Source organism: Phodopus roborovskii, unplaced genomic scaffold (genome assembly GCF_943737965.1).
Source record: "Phodopus roborovskii unplaced genomic scaffold, PHOROB, whole genome shotgun sequence".
Taxonomy (NCBI): domain Eukaryota; kingdom Metazoa; phylum Chordata; class Mammalia; order Rodentia; family Cricetidae; genus Phodopus; species Phodopus roborovskii.
In genome coordinates, this window is record NW_026126416.1 from 31,394,214 (window position 1) to 31,419,632 (window position 25,419).

At 41.6% G+C, this 25,419-nt stretch overlaps 1 protein-coding gene across 2 annotated transcripts in view; it reads right to left on the reverse strand.

The window, feature by feature from the left end:
* Positions 1–25,419, reverse strand: part of Golm2 (golgi membrane protein 2) — a 71,294-nt gene that overhangs the window by 42,777 nt on the left and 3,098 nt on the right. For both annotated transcript variants that reach the window (XM_051183553.1, XM_051183552.1), the window contains exon 2: positions 779–833. In XM_051183553.1, coding sequence (XP_051039510.1) covers positions 779–833 — 55 coding nt within the window. The remainder of the gene's footprint in view (positions 1–778; positions 834–25,419) is intronic.

Genomic DNA, 25,419 nt, shown 5'->3' on the forward strand with positions numbered 1-25,419 from the left:
CCCTCTCAGCCCTTCTTTAAGGAATTCTTTTTGTGTGTATGTGCACACATTTGTGTCATGCCATATTCACGGAGGTTAAAGGACAAGTTCAAGCACAGGTCCTTTATTTCCATCTTGTTTAAGACAGGTCTCTTTGTCCACAGCTGCAGACACCAACTGGCCCATTAGCTTTAGGTATCCTACTGTTTCTGTCTCCTGCCTGCTTTAGGAGTGCTAGAATTACAGATGCCAACACTATTGTGCCCAGGTTTATGCAGGTTCTGTGGATTCAAATGATAGTTCTTACCCCTGCAGGGCTAGCAGTTTGCCTACTGAGTCATATCTCTAGCTCCTTCTTAGGCTCCTTTAAAGAGTATCTTATTGTAGGAACCCTATCTGTGCACAAGATTAAAATACAGGCCTCAAACTCTTACACTTCATACATACAGAACAACATTAAGTCATTTTTTAAAAAAAATATCTTAAGGTAAAGAGACATTTTGCCATCAAAATACCTATGTCCAGAAATTTTTATTTTTTTCATCCATTTTGGGTTTTTTTTTTTTTTTTTTTTTTTTTCTTCAAGACAGGGTTTCTCTGTGTAGCGTTCGAGCCTGTCCTGGAGCTCCGTCTGTAGAGCAGGCTGTATTCAAACTCTACAGAGATCCACCTGCCTCTGTCTCCTGAGTGCTAGGATTAAAGCCTGGCCAACACCTGGCCTTTCATCCATTTCTTAATTCTTGAAGATTTCAGACATGAAGCAATCTTTACTTTTATTCTCTAATTAAAAGTTTCTTACCTTTTAAATGATGTATGTCTGCCATCTGATAAGAGATGTTGTTTTGTAGCTTAACCTAAAAAAGAAATTGTTTTCATTTTAATAATATGTAGTTTCTTTCTCCTCCCCCTTTAACACAATGTTCTATGTAGCTCAAACTGTTATTCTATTCTTGAACTCCCAATGTTACATCTGCTGTTGCTGTTTTCTTGGTTTGGGTTTTTCTTTTTGAGACAGGGTCTATCTATGTATCCCTGGCTAGTCTGGAACTGCTATGTAGACCTGGCTGGTCTTCAACTCATACAAATCTGCCTGCCTCTACCTCAGGTGTTAGGATTAAAAACGTGCACCACACACCGGCCTCAACTCTATTAAGTTCAGGATGACCTCTAATACCTGATTTTTCATGCCACCACCTCCCTAGTGCTGATATGTGTGCATCACTTCATCCACCAAAAATATGGTTCCATTCATATTTACTCATAGTCACTTTGAACTTGATCATAAACTCTATTTATACCCCACCTCTATTTCAAAAAGAATTAAGATATAAACTCTAATTCTGTAATGCTTAAAGTTCCATGAGAATGTTTACCTGATACACAGTATAACAATTTTCAAGTTTTTTAAAATGTTTATTTCACTTTATGTCTATTGGTATGAAGGTATCAGATCCCCTGGAACTGGACCGTTGTCAGCTGCCATGTGGGTGCTGGGAACTGAACCCAGGTCCTCTGGAAGAGCAACCAGTGCTCTTAACTGCTGAATCATCTCACTAAACCTGAATTTTCAAGTTTTAAAGTTTGAGTTGAACATCATTTAATGACTCCCCCACCCCCAATCTTATAGAAGACCTTTCAGTCACTAAATATTAAGCTAAGATTAATTGTTTGAAACATTCACTATCAAATCAAAACTAATCATGCTTATCATACTTCTACAGGGCAACACAGTGTTTCTGGATGATATGTGCTCAGGATTCCAAGTGTAGTCTTTGGTCATTGTCCTATAGGAGTCAATACACATGAATGCCAATAACAGAGGTGTGTAGGTGTGTGTGTGTGTGTGCACGCACGCGCGCGCGCACACACACACACACACACGTGTTGTACATAGAGGTCAGAGGGTAATTGCAGGAATTGGTTCTTTTCTTCCACTATATGGATCCAGGAGATCAAACTCAGATCATCAGTTTCACAGGCATCTCATCAACTCTCACACATTTCCCTTCTCCTACCACCTAGTGCCAACATACTGGCAAGAATATGAAACAACAGAGAAAGCATAAGAGCATTTTCAAGGAATCAGTAGGCAAGGTAGTACCTAAAGAATATAATTCCTCTGGTAATTCAGAGATTCTGTCTGAAACAGGAATTGAAGGCTGGGTAAAATTTGAAGCAAGTTGAAGCAAGTGGAAAAGAACACTTCAGAAAGAGAAAATAGCCAAGAAAAATGTAGAGTCAAGAAGGCTTAAGGTATATAAGGAGACTCCAAAGTACTATCTGGTGTTACAGTAGAAAATATACTAGCAAAAGGAGCTAGGGGGAAAAGGCAAGGAAGAACCTTTAGAATCAAGAAGGGTCTATTCTTCAGCCCTGAGTTTTGATGACTTAAGGTGAAAGTTTATCCATAAACAAAGAGCACATGAAAGTAAAACTGTTCCAAGAGCAGGAGTCTAGCAGTCTTACTGAAGTCTTGGGGGCTTTGAAGAAGTTAAATAAGCCCGGCACACAGATCTATAGAGAGGCTTATATATATAGAGAGAGAATGACGCCTAGTACATGGCATAACACAGGTACACTCTGAAAATGCTACACAGGCAAATGAAAGAAGAAACCACAAAAGGGCAAACAATTTCTGATCCCATCCATATGAAATGCACAGAAAAGGCCAGTCTAGAAGGACAGAAAGACAATGGCTGCTACCTAGGGAGAGAAGGTAGCGAGGAGTCTCTAAGGATAAACTTGAGCTTTTCACAAAGGATATAGAGCTTTTCAAAACACATACATGTGCTACACCTTAGCAATATCCCCAGCCATGCAGAGTGACTCCTACATGCACAGGATTTTGTTTTGGAGGACAAACATATTTTAGAATTAGACAGTGGTAACCAGCTGTGTAACACTATTAAGTTTGCTTCTAAAAAAAATCCACTGAACTATATACTTTAAAAGGGTTAATTTTATGTTATATCAATTGTGTCTACATTTTTTTAATCTACATTTTATAATGCAAAAAAGAGCCGTAAGAATACTGAGTGTTCTATGAACAGCACACAGGAAAATGCAGGTAGAACAAACACTATATACTCAAGGAGCTCATTACTCAGGAGAGACACTAAAGAAAATAGGAAATTACAGCACGGTAAAATAAATGATACATGAGGTTCTACAGACATGTAGGAGAATACAGTAGAAGCAGTAAGTAAATCCATACAACCTCAGGAGAAAACAGAAGGCTTCTGGAGATGACAATAATGTCTGACATGACTCCTATAGAAAGAGTAATGCTTATTCAGGAAGTAGGGGAGGTAAAGAGTAAAGACATTTAAGGATGTATTCAACACTTAGAAGTGAAAATTAGTGAACTGGAGCTGCCCAAGGAGCTGGAATAATGAATTAATGGGAAATATTAAGATGTATCACTTAAAAATTAATCAAGGTCTGTAGTACAAGGGTCTTACAAAGAAGGTGGGCACTTTCCATGGAATCTTTAAAGGCCTTTTAAGCAAGAGCATGAATCCAATTTTCAAGTAAATTTGGCTGTAGTATGATGAGTAGACCAGAGGGAACAAGACTAAACAGAAGAAACCAGGTCATTTCATAGGTAAGAGAAAATGTCTCTAAACTAGGCCTGTTTGTATAATGACAGCAAGCTAAGGGTCACTGGTTATAATTTATTGGTTGGAGGAAAATTCCCCTAATTTACTTTATGATATTGAGTTACATAAAACTCAATTTCCAATGTCTATAAATAGTTTTGTGGGAAATGAGCCACACTGCTTGTATCTATCTATACCTGCCTGATAGCTACGGTGATAGTGGCAGAGATAGTATATGGCCTCCAAAGCCTCAAGTACTTACTGTCTAGCTTTTTACAGAAAAGGTCCAATTACTCCTAAACTAACAATAAGAATAGAAAGGCAGCACCATGACATGGCTAAGTGACTAAAGGTGCTTGCCATCAAGTCTGATGACCTGGGTTTGATCCCTAGAACCCACATGGTAGAGGGAGAGAGAGGACTCCTGAAATTGTCTTCCCACATAAGTACAGTGGCATGAGCATGTTCCCCACCCCAATAAATAAATGTAAATGAGATACACACTTAAAGGAAGCTTTTAAGTTCCAGCCTCAACACCCCCCCCCCCGCCACTCCCAAGAGCTCAGGGTTTGGAAGAGACATTACAATAAGCAGAAAGACTAAAGTCTGAGGGCTAAAGGGTGAGTCTACTCACATATGTCTTCTTATCATTATGTCTCTTTATTCTTCCAGAAAAAAATTTCTCATCCCACAAGGTTTCCAGTTTATATAACCACACAGACACAATTAGTAATTTTCTGGCAACACCAAGGTTACAGGCAGGTATTTCTCAGGGCCAATAAGACATATATGGCTGACAAAGCAGGCGTCTGTTATCTTTATCTCAGAGGTGGTGTGGTTATGAAGTCCATGGGCATATCTGAAAAGGGTCAATACAGGAAGGGACTATGCTTTCTAAGAGGGGAGTAAGGGAGTTTGTGTGTTAACAACATCTGTCGATAATTAAGCTAGAAGTTTTTAATCCATAAATGTAGAGAAAGGGAAGAAAACTTGCAGGCAGTGAGCATTGTGCACTCTCTGAGCACTTCCGCTGGGAACACAGCCTTGTGACAACCATGGCAACCTTCATACCAGCCAGAAGAAAATGGGTGGCACTTAGTCCGAATTAGCATTTTCATCAAATGTTAGCAGATTAAAGGAAACTTCTCTGCCCTAGAGATTACATCAAAGGGAAAAACTATGGCTATGTAGTGTAAAATCCAGAGGCTGGCACTTCCAGCCTCAGGCTAAGCATGGGGCAGCCCTTGTTCTGAAACCGGAGAAGGAATTTTCTTCCTCCAGGGACTTTTCAGGAATTCAAGGCACCCAGTATATATTCTATACATCAAGATTATACAGCCACATGAAAAGTCATCCTCCTGACTTCCCACAGATATACGTGACCAGAAGATGGAATATTTTCATGAGACTGAAAGACCTAAAAAGTAATGTTAATGATGGACTAACCTGGAAACCAATATCTGTTCCTTGGAATTTTCTAGCTTCCTCTCACAAGGCCCTGAGATAAGAAGAATTCACACTGCCCCTCCTTTCCTGTGAGTCAACAGGTGGTAAATAGGGTCAAGAGATAGCTGTAACTCTGGTTTGCCCAGACAAGATTAACTAGCACACCTTAAGCCCTAAGGTCTGCTGACCCTTAATAGCAGACCATCCGGCCTCCAAGGGTCACTACTCAATGGACAGAGGGTCCCACCCCCTCCTTAAGCTTCTGGGTTTGCCTTTAAAAATACCTGGGCCCAGGGGAGGGGGCTTCTCCCTAGCCTGCGTGCTGGAGGAGCCCGTTTGCGCAAACGTTTCCTGTTCATTAAAGCCTCTTGCGTTTTGCAGCAACTGGACTGGACATTGAGTTCTTGGGGTATCTACCGAACCTGGAAGACTCCTCATTCTGAGGGTCTTACATTTTGGGGGCTCGTCCGGGATTTGGTCGACCCCCAGACTCAATTCCATTGCCAGTTGGAGGTAAGAAAGAGCTCGCAACCTATATGTTTGATGTATGTCTGATGTGTCTGATGTTACCTGTTTTTGACTCGAGTACTTGAATCTGTGCTTGGCCTGCACAGAACTTGTATGTTATGTGTTTTTGACTCGAGTATTTGAATCTGTGCCTGTGCCTGGCCTGCACAGGACTTGTATAGGACCACAGGGGGAGACAGACGTGTCCTGAGACCCTTGGTCCCGCCCTGGACGAAAGTCCGGGTTGTTTGGAGGAGGGAAGGAGACAAAGTTTCTCTTCTCCAGGGGATGGCCGGCCTCTGGACTTGCTTCCCTCCCACTTTGTAACTTTGGTTTGGGCGCCGTTTGTCTACTGCGCGGAATTGTCCTCTTTGTCGGATTGTTCTGTGTTTTTTGTGTCCTTCTGTTCCTACTGTTTGTGTCCATTTCTACTCTCCCCACGGGTGAACAACTAACTACCCCACCTAAGTTTGACTTTAGATCCACAGGAGAGCAGGGCCGGAGACCCAGCTATGAGCACACCCCCCCCCCCCCCCCCGCTCTCAGGAATGTGGCAGGGCAGCCAGAGCGGCTGGGGCTGAGCTTCAGCAGAATGGCTGGACAGCCATGGGCCAGGCGCGGCATGGGCAGAGCCATGCCGGAATGGAGGGACAGGGTTATGACTTATGACCCTGCCACCGCACATGTTTGGTTCCCAACATCAGCCTCCAGGGCTGACCCTTCTCCCCAGATCTTTGTAATTGGAAAACTAACCACCCCCTTTTTGGAGTTCCTTATGTTCTCTCTCTAGGCTATTTGAGATGATTATCAACAGTTTCTGCTTGTGGCTTAAATATATCCCTGGAGCCGATGGGTGGCCAGCGCAGCTGAAAAAATGAGATTGACTTGGGATTTCTTTTGACTCGCCCCAGTTGGGACTTCAACACTGCTAAAGGTAGGGAGAGCTTAAAAATCTATCCCCAGGCTCTGGTGGCAGGTCTCCGAGGTGCCGTGAGATGGCCCACCAATTTGGCTAAGGTAAAGAGAGCACTTTTTGACTCTACTTCAGAAGCCCAGAGAGCATCGGTGGCTCTGGTCTTCATGGGGAAATTGGGCCACAGATATTAGGAAGAAACTCCAGAGACTGGAAGGGTTAAAAGACAGAGAAAATGTATTAAAGGGACAGAGAAGAGAAGGAGAGAAAAAAAAAAGACAGTAAGAGACAGAGAGCAGAGAAAAAAAGCATGACAAGAGACAGAGAAAGTATATTAAAGGGACAGAGAAGAGAAGGAAAAAAGACAGTAGAGAGACAGAGAGCAGAGAAAAAGCGTGACAGAAGATAGGAAAGAATTTGACTAAAATATCTTAGTCACAGAGGTTAAAAAAAATAGAGAGAGAGACAAAAAGTTAGGAAATTTAAAACAGGCTAGGGAACCTGGGCAACAGGACCCCACTTGACAAGGAGGACCAATGTGCATATTGTAAAGCAAAAGAACACTTGGCAAATGACTGTCCCAAGAAGACAAGGTATCGAAGCCCTAAGAAAGGATAAAAGTAAAGGGAGACGGGGTTTGGACTCCCTCCCCGAGCCCAAGGTAATTCATGGACTACCCGAAGAACAGTGGACCTTGGCGTGGGCAGGGTACCCCACTCGTTCGAGGTTATATCCCACCACCAGCCAACTGCTTTTTGCCTCTGAATGGAAGGACTCTGACACGTGCAGAACTGGGCAGCTCATCTGGATCCGACTGTCCCAAGGGTTTAAAATTCCCCAACAATGGCCAGGCAAGTAAGAGAATTCTGGGGACATCTGGGTTTTACAGGCTAAGGAAAAATTCTCCTGAACCCCAGAACATCAGGAGACATTTGATGTCATTACGAAGGCCCAGTTGAAAGCACCCGCTCTAAGCCTTTTGATGTAACTAACTTTTTACCCTTTAGGTGGACAAGCGTAAGGGGGTCGCCTGGGGAGTTTTGACCAAATCCCTAGGGCCGTGGAACAGACCAGTTGCTTATCTGCCAAAGAAGCTTGATCCTGTAGCCAGGGGAGGGCCTGGCTGTCTAAAAGCTATCGCTGCTGACAAGTTGACTTTGGGGCATAAAGCAACTATAATAGCCCCCATGCATTGGAGAGCACTGTCCGGCAGCCGCCGACTGATGATGACCAACGCCCGCGTGACTCACCACCAAAGCCTGCTTCTCACTGAGAGACTGAGCGGATTGTGTTCGCTCCACCAGCCAGCCTCATCCCGCCACTCTTCTGCCTGAGGAAACTGGTGAACCAAGGACTCTTGACTGCCATCAACTGTTGGTTAAAGAGACTGGAGTTTGCAAAGATCTTAAGGACATCCTGCTGGCTGGGCATATATTGACCAGTTCACTGCTGGGAGCAGTTACATTGTAAAAGGTAAAGAAAGGGCTGGGGCCGTGGTACTGCTAGACAAAGAGAAGTCCATAAACATTAACAGGCAGCAGGTATGCTTTTTCATCTGTTCATATGCTTGGGACTGTCTCAACCGTGTAGGTAAAAAAATTACTGAAGAAAGAAAATTTTCCGAAGATTTAAAATACCTACTGTAGTAAAATCAGTTCTCCTATCCTTTATGCTTTTCAGGGTTAGAAACACCCCTGGACCATTTAGGTTGAACCCCTATAAATGGCTCTGTGGGAGCCCTCCACTGGTGGAAATTACCTCTGTACATAGTGCTGATGTGCTGTTTTCTTAAGCCTCTGTTTGCTAGGCTTAAGGTGCTTGAGTGGGTGAGACAGCGAATGTGAAAGCAACTCTGAGAGACCTACGCGGCGGGAGACTTGGAAGTTTTAAATCATTTCCAAGTTGGAGATCCAGATTACATTAGGTATCACCGCACAGAAACCTTAAGACTCTGGTCCTCTTCCTCTGGACCCACCCCCACGCCACTCCAAGTTATAGGATCCAGGGACAGCCTCTTACAACTGCCCATTTTTATTTCTCTCTTGTTGCTTACTATTGGAAAAATTGTTACTTTTGTTATGACTTTTGTTACGAGTGCTACCCAGATTATGGTGCTTAGATAGCAGTACAGGAGCCTCTGGAGCCAAGAGGAGGCTGCTTCTTAATTCTATAGTTATAAGATTAAAACTATTGACAAGAGAAAAAGGGGGGAATGAAAGACCTAAAAAGTAATGTTAATGATGGACTAACCTGGAAACCAATATCTGTTCCTTGGAATTTGCTAGCTTCCTCTCACAAGGCCCTGAGATAAGAAGAATTCACACTGCCCCTCCTTTCCTGTGAGTCAACAGGTGGTAAATAGGGTCAAGAGATAGCTGTAACTCTGGTTTGCCCAGACAAGATTAATTAGCACACCTGAAGCCCTAAGGTCTGCTGACCCTTAATAGCAGACCATCCGGCCTCCAAGGGTCCCACCCCCTCCCTAAGCTTGTGGGTTTGCCTTTAAAAATACCTGGGCCCAGGGGAGGGGGCTTCTCCCTAGCCTGCGTGCTGGAGGAGCCCGTTTGCGCAAACGTTTCCTGTTCATTAAAGCCTCTTGCATTTTGCAGCAACTGGACTGGACATTGAGTTCTTGGGGTATCTACCGAACCTGGAAGACTCCTCATTCTGAGGGTCTTACAAGACATACACATAAGCAGTAGGAAACACCCAAAGCTATTCTTAGGGAATAGATGAAGTGACTCATAAAATTACCAACAGGAGCAACTGATTTCCAAAGCCAGTGACTCCATGGCCTTGCAAGATAGAGCTCCCTATCACTCATGTGGTAGGTTAGCCTGCTGAGTATTAGTTATCCTGTTTTATTTCTCATGGTCCATGACACACACTACACATGAAGGGTGGGGGATAGGGGAGGCACACAGACAAGTCAGCCAGAGAACAGTTCGAAGTTCAGTAGGATATGAGAAGCTAAATGAAAATCACTGGAGCTGGGGTCACAGGCAGTTGTCGACAGCCTAACATGAGTGCTGGGAACAGAACTCAGGTCCTAGGGAAGAGAACAAGGTACTCTTTTTTTGTTTTGTAGTTTTGTTTGTTTTTTGAGACAGGGTTTCTCTGTATTGTTTTCGAGACTGTCCTGGCACTCACTCTGTAGACCAGGCTAGCCTGGAACTCACAGAGATCTGCCTGCCTCTCTCTGCCTCCCGGAGTGCTGGGATTAAAGTCATGCACCATCAATGCCCTTCAGGTTTCTTTGCATGGAAAATGGTGTAGCTGGGTGGACAGACAAACAACAGTCACAAACAAAGCCCATCTCTTGCTCAAATTACATCTAAAATTAGATAGATGCTGTTTGCATAAGAATGGTTCCCATAGGCTCATATATTTGAATGCTTAGTCACCAAGGAGTGGCACTATTTGAAAGGATTAAGAGGATTAGGAGATATGGCTTTGTTGGAGGAAGTGTCACTGGGAGTGAGCTTTGAGGTTTCAAAAGTCCATGCCAAGCCCAGAGTTTCTATCTACAGATCATGATGCAGCTCTCAGCTCCTGCTCCAGAGCCAGCATGCATGCTGCAACGAAAAAGATGCTATGATGATAATGAACTAAACTCCTGAAACTGGAAAGAAGTCCCAATTAAATCTTCTAAAAGGGCTACCTTGGTGTCTCTTCACAGCAATAGAACAGTGACTAAGGCAGACACCAATCCAGATTTCAAAATTCTCAAATGGTGGTTGGGAATACTGGCCTTCAATTATATATTCTTAGCTACTGGACAAGTTGAGGCAGAAAGACTGCTTGGCCCAGGACTTCCAGGACAATGTGGAAAATATAGCAAAACAACATGTATAAAGAAAGAAAGACAAGACTACAATTCTATAATTCTGTGATATAGTTCTATAATGTTGAAACAACTTGCCTGGCCTTAGATTCTTGTAGGGCCCTGCATGGATCCCTGAGGCGCCTTGAGCTAGCCTGAAGCTGTTGGCCAGAATTCTTTGCCCCAAGGCTTTTGTTGGTACTCTTCCCATGACAGCACACCTCGTGACACACACCCTGTGACAACACAGGGAGGAGCTAAGCCAAAAAATTCCTGTAATTTTCCACTGTGCTATAAGTCGGTATTTAAGCCAGTTCTTGCCCCTCAATAAAAAGTTGGCGTTCCGACTTTGCCATTGAACGAATGACCCACTTTCTTGTCTTTATTTCAATCTCTAGGCCTTCGCCCGATTCATGGAAGAGATGGTAGTGCGGGCGCTACAGATTCTATTAGTAATCTCATAAGCAGTCCATTAAAAACAACTTTTTTCAAAAATTGCATATGATCTTATTTCCAATGCAAATGCTACTTATGGTTTTTTTAACCCTCAATATTTATCGGCATGGAGAATTCTGAGAATAAGAATTATATCTCAGCTGGGTAGAAGAGGCACTCATGTATAATCCAGGTAGATCTCTGAGTTTGAGGCCAGCCTGAATATATACTTGCAGAGTGACTCCCTATGCTTGTATGCCCCATGCTTTGTACTTCATACCTTCCCTATGAAATTACCTTCATTCATGCTTGCATAATTTTAATTAGCTCTCAAGAATTTTTTTGGGGGGGTGGAAGGGGAAGGCAGGGTCTGGTATCCTAGTCTGACTTCAAAATAGGTGAGAGTAACCTTGAAACTTTTTCCCCCCCTTTTGCTTTTCAAGAGAGGATTTCTCTGTGTAGCCCTGGCTGTTCTGGAGCTCACAGAGATCAGCCTACCTCTGCCTCCCCAGTGCCAGGATTAAAGGCATACACCACCATCACCTGGCTAACTCGAAACTTCTAATCATCCAGCCTCCACCTCCTCAGTGTTGGGATTACAGGTTTCGCCTCCATACTCTGAGATTGAACCCTGAATTTAGGACATGCTAGGTAAGCACTATATCAACTAAACTACATTCATAATCCTTCACAGACTTTTGAACTTCTTCACTTAATTCCATCAACACTTTCATTGTCTGAAGAGTTTATTTCTCCTCTACTTCTCTGTAATACTGATCTCTGGAATTGGAGTCTCTCTAAAAAAGTTGGCCAGTTCACTACACTCTCTCTGGCCTCTGCCATATCAATGTCTTTTTTCTCACTGCTGTGACAAAATAATCAACAGAAACAACCTAAGGGGATCTATAGTTATGTACCCCTAAGTGCACAGTATCTCACCTGATTTTGGAAGCTAAACAAAGTGGGGCTTAGTTAGTACTTACATTGGAAAAGCAAACTAAAGGGATCAGGATTAATGCTGGTTTACAGTTTCAAGTGAAGGTAGTCTTGTCTCCTGGCTTCATGTATTTGGGCAGACTATCAAGGTAGCAGGACTGTGTGGAGGAAGGGAGCCATTCTGAGGTATTTTATCCCTTGACCTCTTCCTGTCTTCCTCTTTGAAATACCACTATGGACCCACCCCCAAGCACCTACTTCCTTCACTCAAGCTTCATCTCATCAAGTTTCCAGGCCTCCCAAAATAACACCACTCCCTGGGGACTAAGCCCTAAACACATGAGCATTTTTTGAGGACATCTCTTGTCCAAACAGTAACACTGTCCTTCCTATGACCTCTTTTCTGAGGTTCTTGTCTTCTCAGGAAGAATCATCTTATATTTTCCAGCATACTTCTTATTTATCCCCAGTTATTTCATATACTTCCTCTAATCTTTCATCCTCTACTACCTAAAACTTTGTCTTTATTTACCTACCAGCCCTTTCTGAAGTTCTTTTTAATGCTTTCTCCAGCTCTATGGTTTGTTTAGATTAATTTTGGCAGTTGTTAACAGCTCAGTTGCTGTTTTCCTTTTCATCTGGGGGCCCTGAAAACAGCTCAGCTGTGTCTGCTTCACTTTCATTATGGCTTGTTCTTGGGCAATTAGCACAGTTATGACCAATTACTACAAATTATGACCAATTACTACAAAGGTTACATATACTTAGCTTTTAATAAGCTACCATCATTTTTGTCTCCTTTGTCTCCAACACCAAAAAGTCGGCAATCTCAGTGTCTGCCTCCCATCCCTAACCCCTTTTTAAAATTCCATCTCACAACACACTCAAATGATTTCTATAAATAATTCTATCTTCCTTAATATATTTAATAGTTATGTAAACACACATATGTATGTATTTATGTATTATGTTGTTTGCTTGTTTTGAGACAGGGTTTTTCTCTATGTGGCTTTAAAGCCTGTCCTGGACCTTGGTCTGTAGACAAGGCTGGCCTCAAACAAACAGAGCTCCACCTGCCTTTGCCTCCCGAGTGCTGGGATTAAAGGTGTGCACCATTACTGCCCTGGCTAACACATGGACTTTTGAGCAATGTTCAAGCTCTAAATTAGGGGAAGAAGAGATGGCTCAGTAGTTAAGAGCCCTTGCTGCTTTTCTAGAGGACTTAGGTTCAGTTTTTGGTACCCCCATGGCAGCTCACAACTATCTGTAACTGCAAGTTTCAGAGGATCTGATGCCCTCTCCTGGCCTCTGAGGAAATAGGCACTCACATGGTGCACATACATACATTTAGGCAAAACTCATACACATTAGAGCCAAGATATAGCACAGTGAATGCATATCGAATGCTTATTTTACACCAGATCCTGTAATAAATCTTTCTATATATAGTCTCATTTAATACTTAAAACCACCCTACAAAGCAGACATAGTGACACTCTCCATTTCACAGACGAAGACCCTGTACCCTAAGTCATAGGCAGATTCTGGAAACTCTTCCAAGCAGCACCAATCTTCAATAATATTTTATATTTTCTGTGGTATCTCTTGCTATTGAGTTCTAGTTTTATTCTAGTATGATCTGATAAGATATAAGAAATTATTTTGATTTTTTTATTTGTTAAGACTTGCTTTTATGGCCTAAAATAAGATATATTTTAGAGAAAGTTACAAATATGTATCTAAGTCTTGAATGGAATAGTCTATAAATGTCTCTTAAATCCATTTAATCTATGGTACAGCTCAATCCTTAAATTTCTTTATTTTTAATCTGGATAACATATCTACTGATGATAGTGAGTATCAGGACTTAAGTATACTTTGGTGTCTATTGTTTTATAAAGTTGAGAGCCCCAATGTTTGATACATAAATACTTACAATTATTTTATCTCTTTTTAACAATTGCTTAATTTATTTTAGTGTGTAGAATCATGCAAACTACCCCACACCTGTGAAGGGTAACTGGTTCTCTCTATCCACAATGTGAGTCTCAAAGATCAAACTCAGATCATCAGGCTTGCAGCAAGCACCTTTAGCTGCTGGACCATCTTGCTTGTCTATCTTCTTGATGAACTGTTCCCTTAGCCTAGGTCTTCTTCATCTTTCCCAGTAAATTTTGACTTGAAGTCTATTTTATCAGATAGTAGAATAGCTACATCATTTGTTTTCAATTTGCATTTGGTTAGGATATTAAATCCTTTCACTTTCAGTCCATGTTTGTCTTTGGTATGGATATCTTTTTTCCAACCAATGAACAGAAGATATCTTTCCATTTATTTTTTTGTATGATTCAATTTCCTTCATCAATGTTTTATAATTTTCAATGTAGGAGACTCTCATCCCTTTTAAAAATCCCAAGTGTTTTACTTGTTTTGTTATTATTGTGAACATAATTGCTAACGATATGCTCCAACAGCTTACTGCCTGTAAACAGAAGCAGAACTGATTTTTGTGTCTTGGTTCTGTAATCTGACATTTTAACCAGTTTGTTAGCTCTACCCATTGTTTTGTTTTGCTTTCCTTTCTTGGGGGGGGGAGGGCAATTCTTTATTTGAGACAGGGTCTTACTGTGTATCTCTGGCTGGCCTGGAACTCAGTGAACACACCAGGCTAGTTTCAAGCTCACAAACATCCACCTGCCTCTGCCTCCAAGCATGTGCTGTCACATTCAGCCCATTTTCAACTCTTTAGTAACTGTGAGGTAATTATACTACATTTTGGATTATCTTTCCTACTTACTTCAATACTCCACTCCGAATATATATAGTCAATGATTTTCCTGTGGCTATCTCCTTCAAGAGCATCAACTATGTATGAGCCAGAAATGTTAGTGCCTGCCTTTAATCCAAGCACTCAGGAGGCAGACAGACAGGTCTCTGAATCTGAGGCCAGCCTGCCTGATCTATGAAGTGAGTTCCAGGACAGCCAGAGATACACAGAGACTCAGTATCAAAAGAATAAAACAAAACAAACAAATTATTAACTGTGGTACAGTGTGAGGAAGGACACTTGCCCTCCAGCCTAACAATCTGAGCTTGATCCCAGAAAACCACATAGTGGAAGGAAAGAACTAAACCCCACAAGCAGTCCTCTGACAGAAATACATGACACACACAATGTCAGGCAAATTCCCTCCCAGGAGGAAATGTAAGCAATGTCTACCCCTTCTTCAAATTCCAACAACAGGCAGAGGCATGATTCCACCAAAGTGAACCAAAGTTCACTCTAGGGAGTCAATGAGTTTATTGGGCTTCTTTGCAGAGCACAGACAAGGGTTACTTAAGGGAGGGGGTACTGGTCTCCTCCCCCAACAGACCACATCCAAAAGAGGTGAGGGCTTCTCCCCTAGTCTTTAGTAGCATTTAAATCTAGCCACCTGCCCCCCCCCCATTTTAATGTGGTTCTGGGATCAAACTTAGGCCCTCATGTCTGTGAGGCAAGTACTTTACTGAAAATTATCTCAACATTATTATTATTATTATTATTATTAGTAGTAGTAGTAGTAGTAGTAGTAGTAGTAGTAGTAGTAGCAGCAGCAGCAGCAGCAGCGCAGTAGTATTTGGAGACAGGGTTTCTCTGGTTGTCCTGGAACTTACTGTGTAGACTAGGCTGGCCTGGAATTCACGGAGACCCATCTGCCTCTGTCTCCTAAGTGCTGGAATTAAAGGTGTGCACCCCCACCACCAGCTGAACATTACTTTTAAATGCTTCCATTTCCTGGGTTTATAGATATGTGCCACAATGTCCAGATCTTATCTTTTCAAAATAAATTTTATTATATTATTCCCCCTTACCCTTGCCCTTAGTATGGCATTTAAGCCTGTTAAGTGTCTAGCCCTAAGAGGCCAAAAACAAATCAACGTGTATGCAACCAACTGATTTTCTACATAGATGCCAAGACAGTTAATGAAAAAAAAGAGACTTGTGTCAGTTTTTCTACAGTAACAGGACATCTGCTAAAAACTTAAGAAGGAGCATGTATTTGGGTCATTTTCAAAAGTTTCAATACAGCTGGCTTCAATGCTCCTGGGCCTGGCTAAGAGCAGACTATCATAACAACAGAAGTGTGTGACACAGGAGCCTGTCCACCTTATGGTATGAAGCAGAGGATAGTATAAAAAAGGACCAGGGCTAAGATTTATCTTCTAAAGGAACCCCTCCCAACAGTCTATTCAAATACTGAATCTATCAGAAGATGAAACCACTGGTTAGGTCAGAGTTGTCATAAACTCTCTGGAAACATCCTTACAGACACAACTTAGAGTCATGCTAACCCCCTAGGTGTCTGTCAATCCAATCAAATTAATAAGATTCTTTAACATGCTGGGACAACTGGATAAAACACATGAAAAGCAAAGCTGTATCATGCCATATGGGAAAATTAACTCAAATGGAACAAAGGCCTCAACAGAAGAACTGTGCAACTTTTAGAACAGAAAATGTCCATGATCTTGGATTTTATAATTATTTATTAAATTTGATAACAAAAAGCAGAGACAATCAAATAAAAAAATAGATAAAACTGAACCTCATCAACATTCAAAACTTCAAACGCTAGTGACAAACTGAAAACACAACCTATAAAATCGAGGAAAAAAATTACAGATCATATCTGTTTGAGTTTGACACCAAGAATACATAAAGAATGACAGCTTAGTAACAACAATGTCAGATATAAAAATGAACAAAGGGGTGGGGGCTGGAGAAATGGCTCAGTGGTTAAGAGCACTGACTGCCTTCCAGATGTCCTGAGTTCAGTTCCCAGCAACCACATGGTAGCTCACAACCATCTATAGTGGGGTCTGATGCCCTCTTCTGCCATAAAGTTGATAGAACAAAAAAATAAATAAATCTTAAAGCGAACAAAGGAAACCTCAATAGCTACCACATTTTGACTGCCATGATAGCCTGATGTCCCCTGAACCATAAGCTGAAGTCTTCTTTGAGGAGGAGGAGGACAAGGAAGACAATGGCAATGATGACATGGAAGTGGGTGCTGAAGAGATGGCCCAGTGGTTAAGAGCATTGACTATTCTTCCAAAGGACCTGGGTTTAATTACAGGTACCTACTCATAACCTTCTATAACTCCAGTCCAAGAGACCCAGCAGCCTCTTCTGATCTCTGCAGGCACTGCACATATGTGGTGCACAGACATACCAGAAAGCAAAACAGTCATATATGCTTTTTTTTCTTCTTCAAGACAGGGCTTTTCTGTATAGTGTAACAGGGCCCCAGACTTAATAGGCCCTGAGACCTTAGCACAACTGACTCTATAGTGGAAGTACCATCTGGCTGTAAAACTCAGTGTGTAGACAGCACCTGCCAAAACTAAAACACAGGCCATCAATGTCCATAGTTAAGGGGAAAGTCTCTAAATGTACTAATGTACTAACCTTGCTTTTTAGCTTCTGTGGTTCTGCTTGAACCCAGGGTTTTGTTTTGTTTTTTTTTTTTTTTTAAGTTTATTTTATTTTATTTGCATTGGTGTTTTGCCTACATGTATGTCTATGTGAGAGTGTCAGATCTTGGAGTTACAGTTGTTAGCTGCCATGTATGTGATGGGAATTGAATCAGGGTCCTCTGGAAGAGCAGTCAGTCCTCCTAATCGCTGAGCCATCTCTCTAGCTGCTCTTGAACCCAGGATTTTTAAGACCAGACTAGGCATCATTGCAAGACTCCATCACAAAATTAACTAATCCAGGAGGGTGTGTGAGAGGAAAAAATATGAAGGAAACAAAACCAATATTCTCCTCAACCTAAAAAGACAATGAGTTGTTTTTACATCAGAATATTCTGACCGTATCTTCCAAAAGTAGAGCATTCAGAAAAGTGGGTAATCTGTGTTGAGTAGTCCAGCACATATTTACTCATGCTTTGGCTCCAAAACCAGGGCAAACTGCTAAATCAATCATCAAATATTTACTGAGTCCACATATAATTGTAGTGTCAAATCTGTTTTTACAACACTCAGTTTTTAGTTTTCTAATTTTCTATTTTATTTTGATATATAATACTCATACATAGGCCACAATATGATTTTTTGATACACATATTCAATGTATATTGATCAAAGAAGATTAATTAATATAGCCATCACCTCAAATACTTTTCATTTGATGGTCAAACACTTAAAATCCTTACAGTAATCTTGAAACACCCATGTTACCTTAAAACATAGTGCATTACTGTTACCTGCAGCCAGATGATTGTGCAAGAGAACATCAGAACTTTTTTGTTCTGCCAATTAACACTGCACCTGTTGCTCCCAATTGCCTACTCCCTACTAGACTGGAGTTTGTTTTATTCTGGAAGTACTAGAGATCACACTGAAGGTTTTAGCTGGAGATACAGTTGGGTTGGATTCTTTGCAACACACACACACACACACACACACAGACACACATATCCTACTGCATGCTAGGCAAGCATTCTGTTACTGAGCTACACATTCTCCCTGGGCAGACTAGATTTTCAAACTCAAGACAGTATATATTTGGGAAAAAAAGAGAAAAGTAGGTCCAACCAAAACAGTGCACACCTGCAATATAAACTAAAAACAACAATCAGAATCAGATAAAAAACAACACAGAATTCTATTAGACCTCTAAAGAAGAATACCAACATTCTTTGAATTATTCCATAAAAAGGAAAAGAAAGAAACATTTGTAAATTATTTTGTTTTTTTCCCCCATTTCTTTCTTTTTACTGGTTTTTCAAGACAGGGTTTCTCTGTCCTGGAATCCACTCTGTAGACCAGGCTAGCCTTGAAATCCCAAGTGTTGGGATTAAAGGCATGCACCACCACTGCTCAGCTTGTAAATTCTTTTAACAAAGCCAGTATTATTCTGATACCAAAACCAGACAAAGATCCAACAGAAAAAAAAAAATCATAGATCAATTTCACTGATGAACATGGATGAAAAAAAATGTATCTTTTTTAAAGATTTATTTATTATGTATACAGTGTTCTGTCTGCATGCACGTGCCTGTACACCAGAACAGGGCATCAGATCTCATTACAGATGGTTATAAGCTGCCATGTGGTTGCTCTTTTTGTTTTGTTTTAAGTATTTTTTTAAGCCAAAGTAAAAAACCAATAAGGTTATCTTATCCTTTTCCAGAGTCTAGCCAGGTAAATGGATAGGAATAAAAAAGATCACATTAGCTGGGCGTTGGTGGCATGCCTTTAGTGTCAGCACTCAGGAGGCAGAGGCAGGAGGACCTCTGTGAGAGTTCCAGGACAGGCTCCAAAGCAACACAGAGAAACCCTGTCTCAGAAAAACAAAAACAGAAAATATCATATTGAATAAAGTAACCCATACCCAGAAATACAATGTCACATGTTAGAGGATCTTGGCTCTAAATAGTCAGATATGAGAGCATATCCTGGAGTAACTTCAGGAACCAGGAAAGTGAAAAAGGGACTGTGGGGGCAGGAGGCACAAGAAAGGGGTAATAGCAGGATACAAACCATCGGAAGGGGGAAATGGGGGCTCTAATTAGGGAAGGGGAGAGAGATAAATACAGAAAGGATTCTGAAAAAGTCTTAAGAAATCATACTATCATCTATCTACCTAAAAATACTTATAATAAACAATAAGTCGGTGTTTAAATATACATGAGAGTTTAATGAAATTTTCCCATTTGGGCTTACAATGCTCCATCCAAGTGCCAAAGACAATCTAACAAAAACCCCAACACCAGGTATCAGAAGCCCTCTTTTGAGTTGTTGGCCAGGGTGGTCCAAGAGACTCCAATCTTGTAAATTCTTATCAGCCCGGCAGTGGTGGCACACACCTTTAATCCCAGCACTCGGGAGGCAGAGGCAGGAGGATCTCTGTGAGTTCGAGTCTGCAACACAGAGAAACCCTTTCTCGAAAAACAAAAAACAAGAAAACCAAACAACAACAACAAAAAAAAAAAGTTATTCTTATCGCCCTTGGCTGCCCCCCCCCACAGGTGCAAAGAAAGTCCCTATTGCTGAAGACACCATGCCTTTCAGACACACGGCCCAGAGACTTCTCAGCTAGAACTGACCTGAAAGCCCCCTCCCTGGGAACTAGCTTTCATGACACCAGAAGGTGCCTTGTAAGCTTCCAAAGTGGGGAAGAAATCAACATTTTATAAAATACAACCACCAGCAAGGCTCATAACCCTATGGGCACAGTAGTGGTACTCAAAAATCCAGGTAACTACAGATGACACAGCGATGTGGGTGTGAGCACGGGGAACAGAAGTGATGGACACCACTGGTGTGCAAGTGAGGAGAGCTCTCAGATAAAACAAAAATGAAGTGTGGTGAGTTAATCTTGGAAGTAAAAGTGTAAATAATTGTAGATGTGGGACAGAAAAATAGTAGCCAGATGATTGCACATTTACTTGGGTATATTTTACTAGCCAGGAGAACTGGAGTAGAGCAGAAACATATCTTGGTGGTAACCAACAGTTTTCTAATTGGAATTATCACTAGCTCAATGAGAAGAAAATCTTGTCTGGAACTGGAAACCTAGCAACCATACAAGGCTAGTAAGGCGGAGGACCTTAAAGGAGCACCCACAATCACCATAATCCTTAACTACATTTTAATTATTTGTCCTTATACCCACAGATAAGTGTAGTCTTCACCCCTCATAAGGAAACTTCTCTTTGCAATAGATGTACAGCACATTAAAAAAAAAAGTCACAACCAATCAAAATATGGAGCTGTGGAATCCAGTCCCAGCTGATATATTTATAACACAACTCCTGCAGCTAAGACTCAGGGATCATTGCAGAAGAGAGGCCAGAAAGATTCTAAGAGTCAGAGGAACAGAGAGTTTGCTGTGAAGTGTCTCTTCTAGGAATGTCAGAAGTTAAAAGTGACATTCACAATAGCAGGGATTAAAACTTTATTAATAGAGTCTCTCTTTCTTTTCCAGTCCCAGGAGCTTCGGGAGCCGCCGAATACTGTTCAGACACGGCCAAGTCCAAGAACCACACCACACACAACCAGTCCCGGAAATGGCATCAAGAAACCCCGATCGCAAAGATACAAATCTCTTAAAGGGGTTGACCCCAAGTTCCTGAGGAACATGCGCTTGCCAAAAACACAAGAAAGGCCTGTAGAAGATGCAGGCAAACAAGGCAAAGGCCATGAGTGCATGCGCAGAGGCCATCAAGGCCCTTGTGCAGCCCAAGGTGGTAAAACCCAAGACGCCAAAGGGTCCCAGCTGCAAACTCAGACGTCTTGCTTTCATCACTCACCCCAAGCTTGGGAGAAGACTAGAGACCAAGGATCGTAGGCTCTGCCAACCAAAACCCAAGGTTCAAACCAAGGCAGAGGCATCGGCTCCAGCTAAGGCCCAGGCTGCAGCTCCAGCTCAGGCTCCCAAAGGCACCCAGGCCCCTGTGATGGCCCCATAGAAAAAGTTTCTGCCACTGTGAAGACAGATGGACTGGTGTGACACATCTGCACACTCTGCAGATGGCCTGTGCCCTATGCTGTTTTTACAAATAAACTTGAGGCAAGATCTGTTAAAAAAAAAAAAAAAACTTTAATAGAATTTGGGGTGGAGGTATGGGAAAGACACAGAAATGAACTCTTATATTCAGTCAGGAGTAAGCACTACCAGAAATCCCACGGGACAAAATTTAAAGCAGTCTGTGCTCAAGGAACTTACAATGTTGAGAAGAGGAAGGAGATAAACACAAAGGGAGCTATTAGCTAAACAAATAAACTAGTGTGGCTCAAATAATACATGTAAATTATACATAAAAAAGAAAAGCATGATCAGAAGTCCTAGGGCTACATAGTGATACATGGCTGAGGAAGCGGATTGATTAAAGAGGGGTTGGTAAAACAAAAAACAAAACACAAAAAAAAAAAAAAAAAAAAAAAAAAAAAAGGAGGCAAGAGGATGAATCAAGGAAGAGGAAGAAAGACACAAAGAATCATAATGACCCAGAAAGGTACATGGAGACAAAATTTAGCAGAACTGCCCCCGCCCCCAGTCTTGAACAACCTGGATCAGAAGCTAATGGAAGATACTGGTGGTTGGAGCTACTCTACAGAGGACCTTAAATATTAAACAATATTCTGACTTCACGAAGTAATTGATACAGCCACTATGAAAGTAAGGTCTGAAGGTGCTTGGGTTTGCTAACGGGGAGAACAGCTTAAAGGGAAAGCACAAAATTCTAACCTGTTTTAATAATTGTTACATGAACACCATGTACAGGACTAATAGTAGGATAAGCTCAGAACAAAGGCACCAATTCTGCATGATTTTGAGTTAAATGAGGTTATCAATTAAATTAGTTATAAAGTGGCCATATTATGACAGGTGAGCTAGAGGAAAAGCACAAGCATTTTTAACTAAGGAAGACTGAACCTTAAAATTCAGAGAAACAGTTAAGCTCCAGAGTAAGGTAAGACAACAATGGGAGAAATCAACTAAATTTAACTGAAAAAGGGACCAAGAAATGGGGAAGGAAGAAAAAAGTCCAACATTCAGAAAGAAAGACTGATCTTAGGCAGGAATACAGACAGAACCTCATCCTGGAGAAAAGGCAGTCATAAATAAAGAAGCAGTAAAAGAATACTAGTAGCCAAGACACCATTTTAAGAGTTCCCTCTTAAGATTTACTTATTTTTATCTTAAGTACATAAACTTTTGTTTGCATGTATACCTGCGTACCATGTATATGCTGGTGTTTGTAGAAGCCAGAAGACTTCAGGTCCCATGGAATGGAGTCAGAGATGGTTGTGTGCACCAATGGATTCTGAGAATCAAACCCCAGGCTTTTTGTTGTTGTGGTATTTTGTTTTTTTCGAGACAGGGTTTCTCTGTGTAGCTATGAAGCGTGTCCTGGAACTAGCTGGACTCGAACTCACAGAGATCTGTTTGCCTCTGCCTCCCCAGTGCTGGGATTAAAGGCCTGTGACACCAACACCCGGCTAAACCCCAGTCCTTTAGAAAAACAGCCAATGCTCTTAACCCATGAGGCATTTCTCCAGCACCATTTTAAAGCACAATAAAGACTTAACAACAGGAGAAATAGGGATGAGGAACTCTACACGGTCACAATTGTTCTGTTGCAGTCATGCAACATTCTGTAGATCTAAAACCATTCTAAAATATTTTTAATTAATTTAAACTGAAGTTTATGGTAATTTCATACTTAAATACATTGGTTTTACATCATTTCATCCTCCCTTCTCCCCCTCCTTCCAACCACTTCCTCCTCTCAAACCCATAAGTCTATAATTGTCCAATTAATGTTGCCTATGTGTACATGGGCTTAGGACTGAACACTTAGGCTTGGACAATCTATCTGGAGTGATAAACTTATTCTCTCTCCCTTAGAAGCCATTAACTACCTATTACTTCATTTAGGAGGGAGGTCTTGGGAACTTTTCTCCATCCACATTGTCAAGTTGGTTGGTGCAGTCTTCCTGCAGGCAATTAAAAACTATTTTTAAAAAGACAATTCTGACAACTTGGTGGTTTATGCCTTTAATCCCAACACTTAAGAGGCAGAGGCAGGCAGATCTCCCTGAGTTTGAGGCCAGCCTGTTCTACATAATGAGTTCCAGGCCAGCCAAGGCTACATAGCAAAAACCCTGTCTGTCTGTCTGTCTGCCTCTCTCTTTCTCTAAAAAAAATGAATTCCTTGAAGAGAAGAGATGGCTTAGCTGTTCATGAAAAGAAGCTGACTTCAGATCCCAGCATCTACTCTGTGGCTCATAACCATCCTTAACTCTACTTTCAGGGCATCTGATGCCCTACTTTGACATCTGCAGGCACCAGTAGTCTACACACATACATGCAGTCAAAACAAATACATAAAACAGAAACAAATCTTTAAGAAACACCTTTTTAAAGAAGTCAATTCCTCCAGCACTTGGGAGGTAAAGGTATTTGAATCTCTGATTTCGAGGCCAGTCTGGTCTACAGAGAGAGTTCTGGGACAGGCAAGCTTACACAAAGAAACCCTGTTTCAAGAAGACCAAATAAATAATAAATGAGGTTAATTACTATCTTTCTGGGATATCTTTTGGTTTTTCAAGTATAGATGTTCATATTACTATGTACCTTGAAAGACAAGGTAACCGTAGATGTTATTTTAAGAATTAATTGGAGGTTTGAGGACATATTACAGGAACTGGAGAGAGTGCAGTGAGTAAAATACTTGCCTCTCAACCATGGAGACCTGACTTCAGATCGGTACCAGCCAATGTAAAAACTGAGCACAGCAAATGTGTGTGTGAACCCAGCACAGGGTGAAGGTGGGGTGAGGTGGATCCCTAGACCTTGCTGACTAGCCAGTCCAGCCAAATTGGCCAACTCCAGGTTCAGTGAGAGACCCTATCTCAGAAAGGCACAATGGAGAGCAACTGAGGATATTCAACACTGCCCTCTGACCTTCACATACACATGCTTTTTGCCACTTGCACACCAGGCATGCGTGCAGTGCACAGACATACAGGCAGGCAAAACAGCCATACTCATAAATTATTTTTTTAAGTTGCTCATAAAGACAGCTGGGAAATCTAAAGTGTGAGTAATTGCTCAAGGAGAAAGTCACACGGAAGAACCAGATTCTACAACAGTTGCTTCTACTTGGGAGGTAGACTTTTATTCCTCCCAAATCAGGGCAGCTATCTCTTTTCTCAAGTGGAAATTTGCATGAGCAGTGGTGATGCATAAGTGGGAATGGGTTTGAAAGAAAATGGCCCCAAAAGGGAGTGGCATGATTAGGAGGTGTGGCTTTGTTGCAGTGGATGTGGCTTTGTTGGGAGGAATTAAGTCACTATGGAGATGGAATTTGAGGTTTCTTGTGTTCAAGAAATGTCAATTGTTTCAGACTACTTCTCCACTGTGAGTCAAGATGTGAGAACTCTCAGCTCCTTCTCTAGTACCTTGTCTACCTGCATGCTGCCTTACTTCCCACCACGGTGATAAGGAACCAAACCTCTGAACTGTAATTGAGCCACCACAATTAAATGTTTTCCTTTATAAGAGTTGCTGTGCTCACAGTGTCTCTTCACATCAATAGAACCCCTAACTAAGACAGTAACGCTTACCAGTTTAATAAAGACAGCTAGGTCATTTGTTACTGAGGTATTGAAAACAACCATCCTAGAGGTTAAAGACTATGCAGGTTTCTGCACTAAATCAACCAGCTTTCCAAGGCAGAGAACAACTGAAATTGGAAGAAAATTTTCTGACATGTGAATGGACCTGTCTTAGTTAACGTTTCTATTGTGATCAAACATCATGCCCAAAAGCAACTTGTAGGGGAAAGGCTTTATTTCAGCTTAAGGCTTACAGCCCATCACTAAGGGAATTTAAAGCAGAAACCTGAAGCAAAATCCAGAGAAGTGCCCAGCTGGGATGCTCCTTTTGAAGCAGGCACAGACAGACTCCTGAAGACAATGTTTGTTTTACTCAGGGCCCACGACCCCCAAAGCCTGGAATCTAAGAAGATGAAGCACTGTGGATGCATACACATAGGGAGTGCTATGTCAGGAAAAAGCAGCAAGGTGGCTGTCATCTGCAGCCAAGGTGGGAGCTCTCAGAGAAAAGCAGCCCTTGCCAGTACCTTGACCTGGGACTCCCTGCCTCCAGGGCTGTGGAAATTTAAGTTCTGTATCTAATCTGCAGTACTGTTATGGCAGCCCTGGCAAACCAATAACTCTCCAAGTTAAAATCCTTTACAGGGCAGAATACAATAAATTGG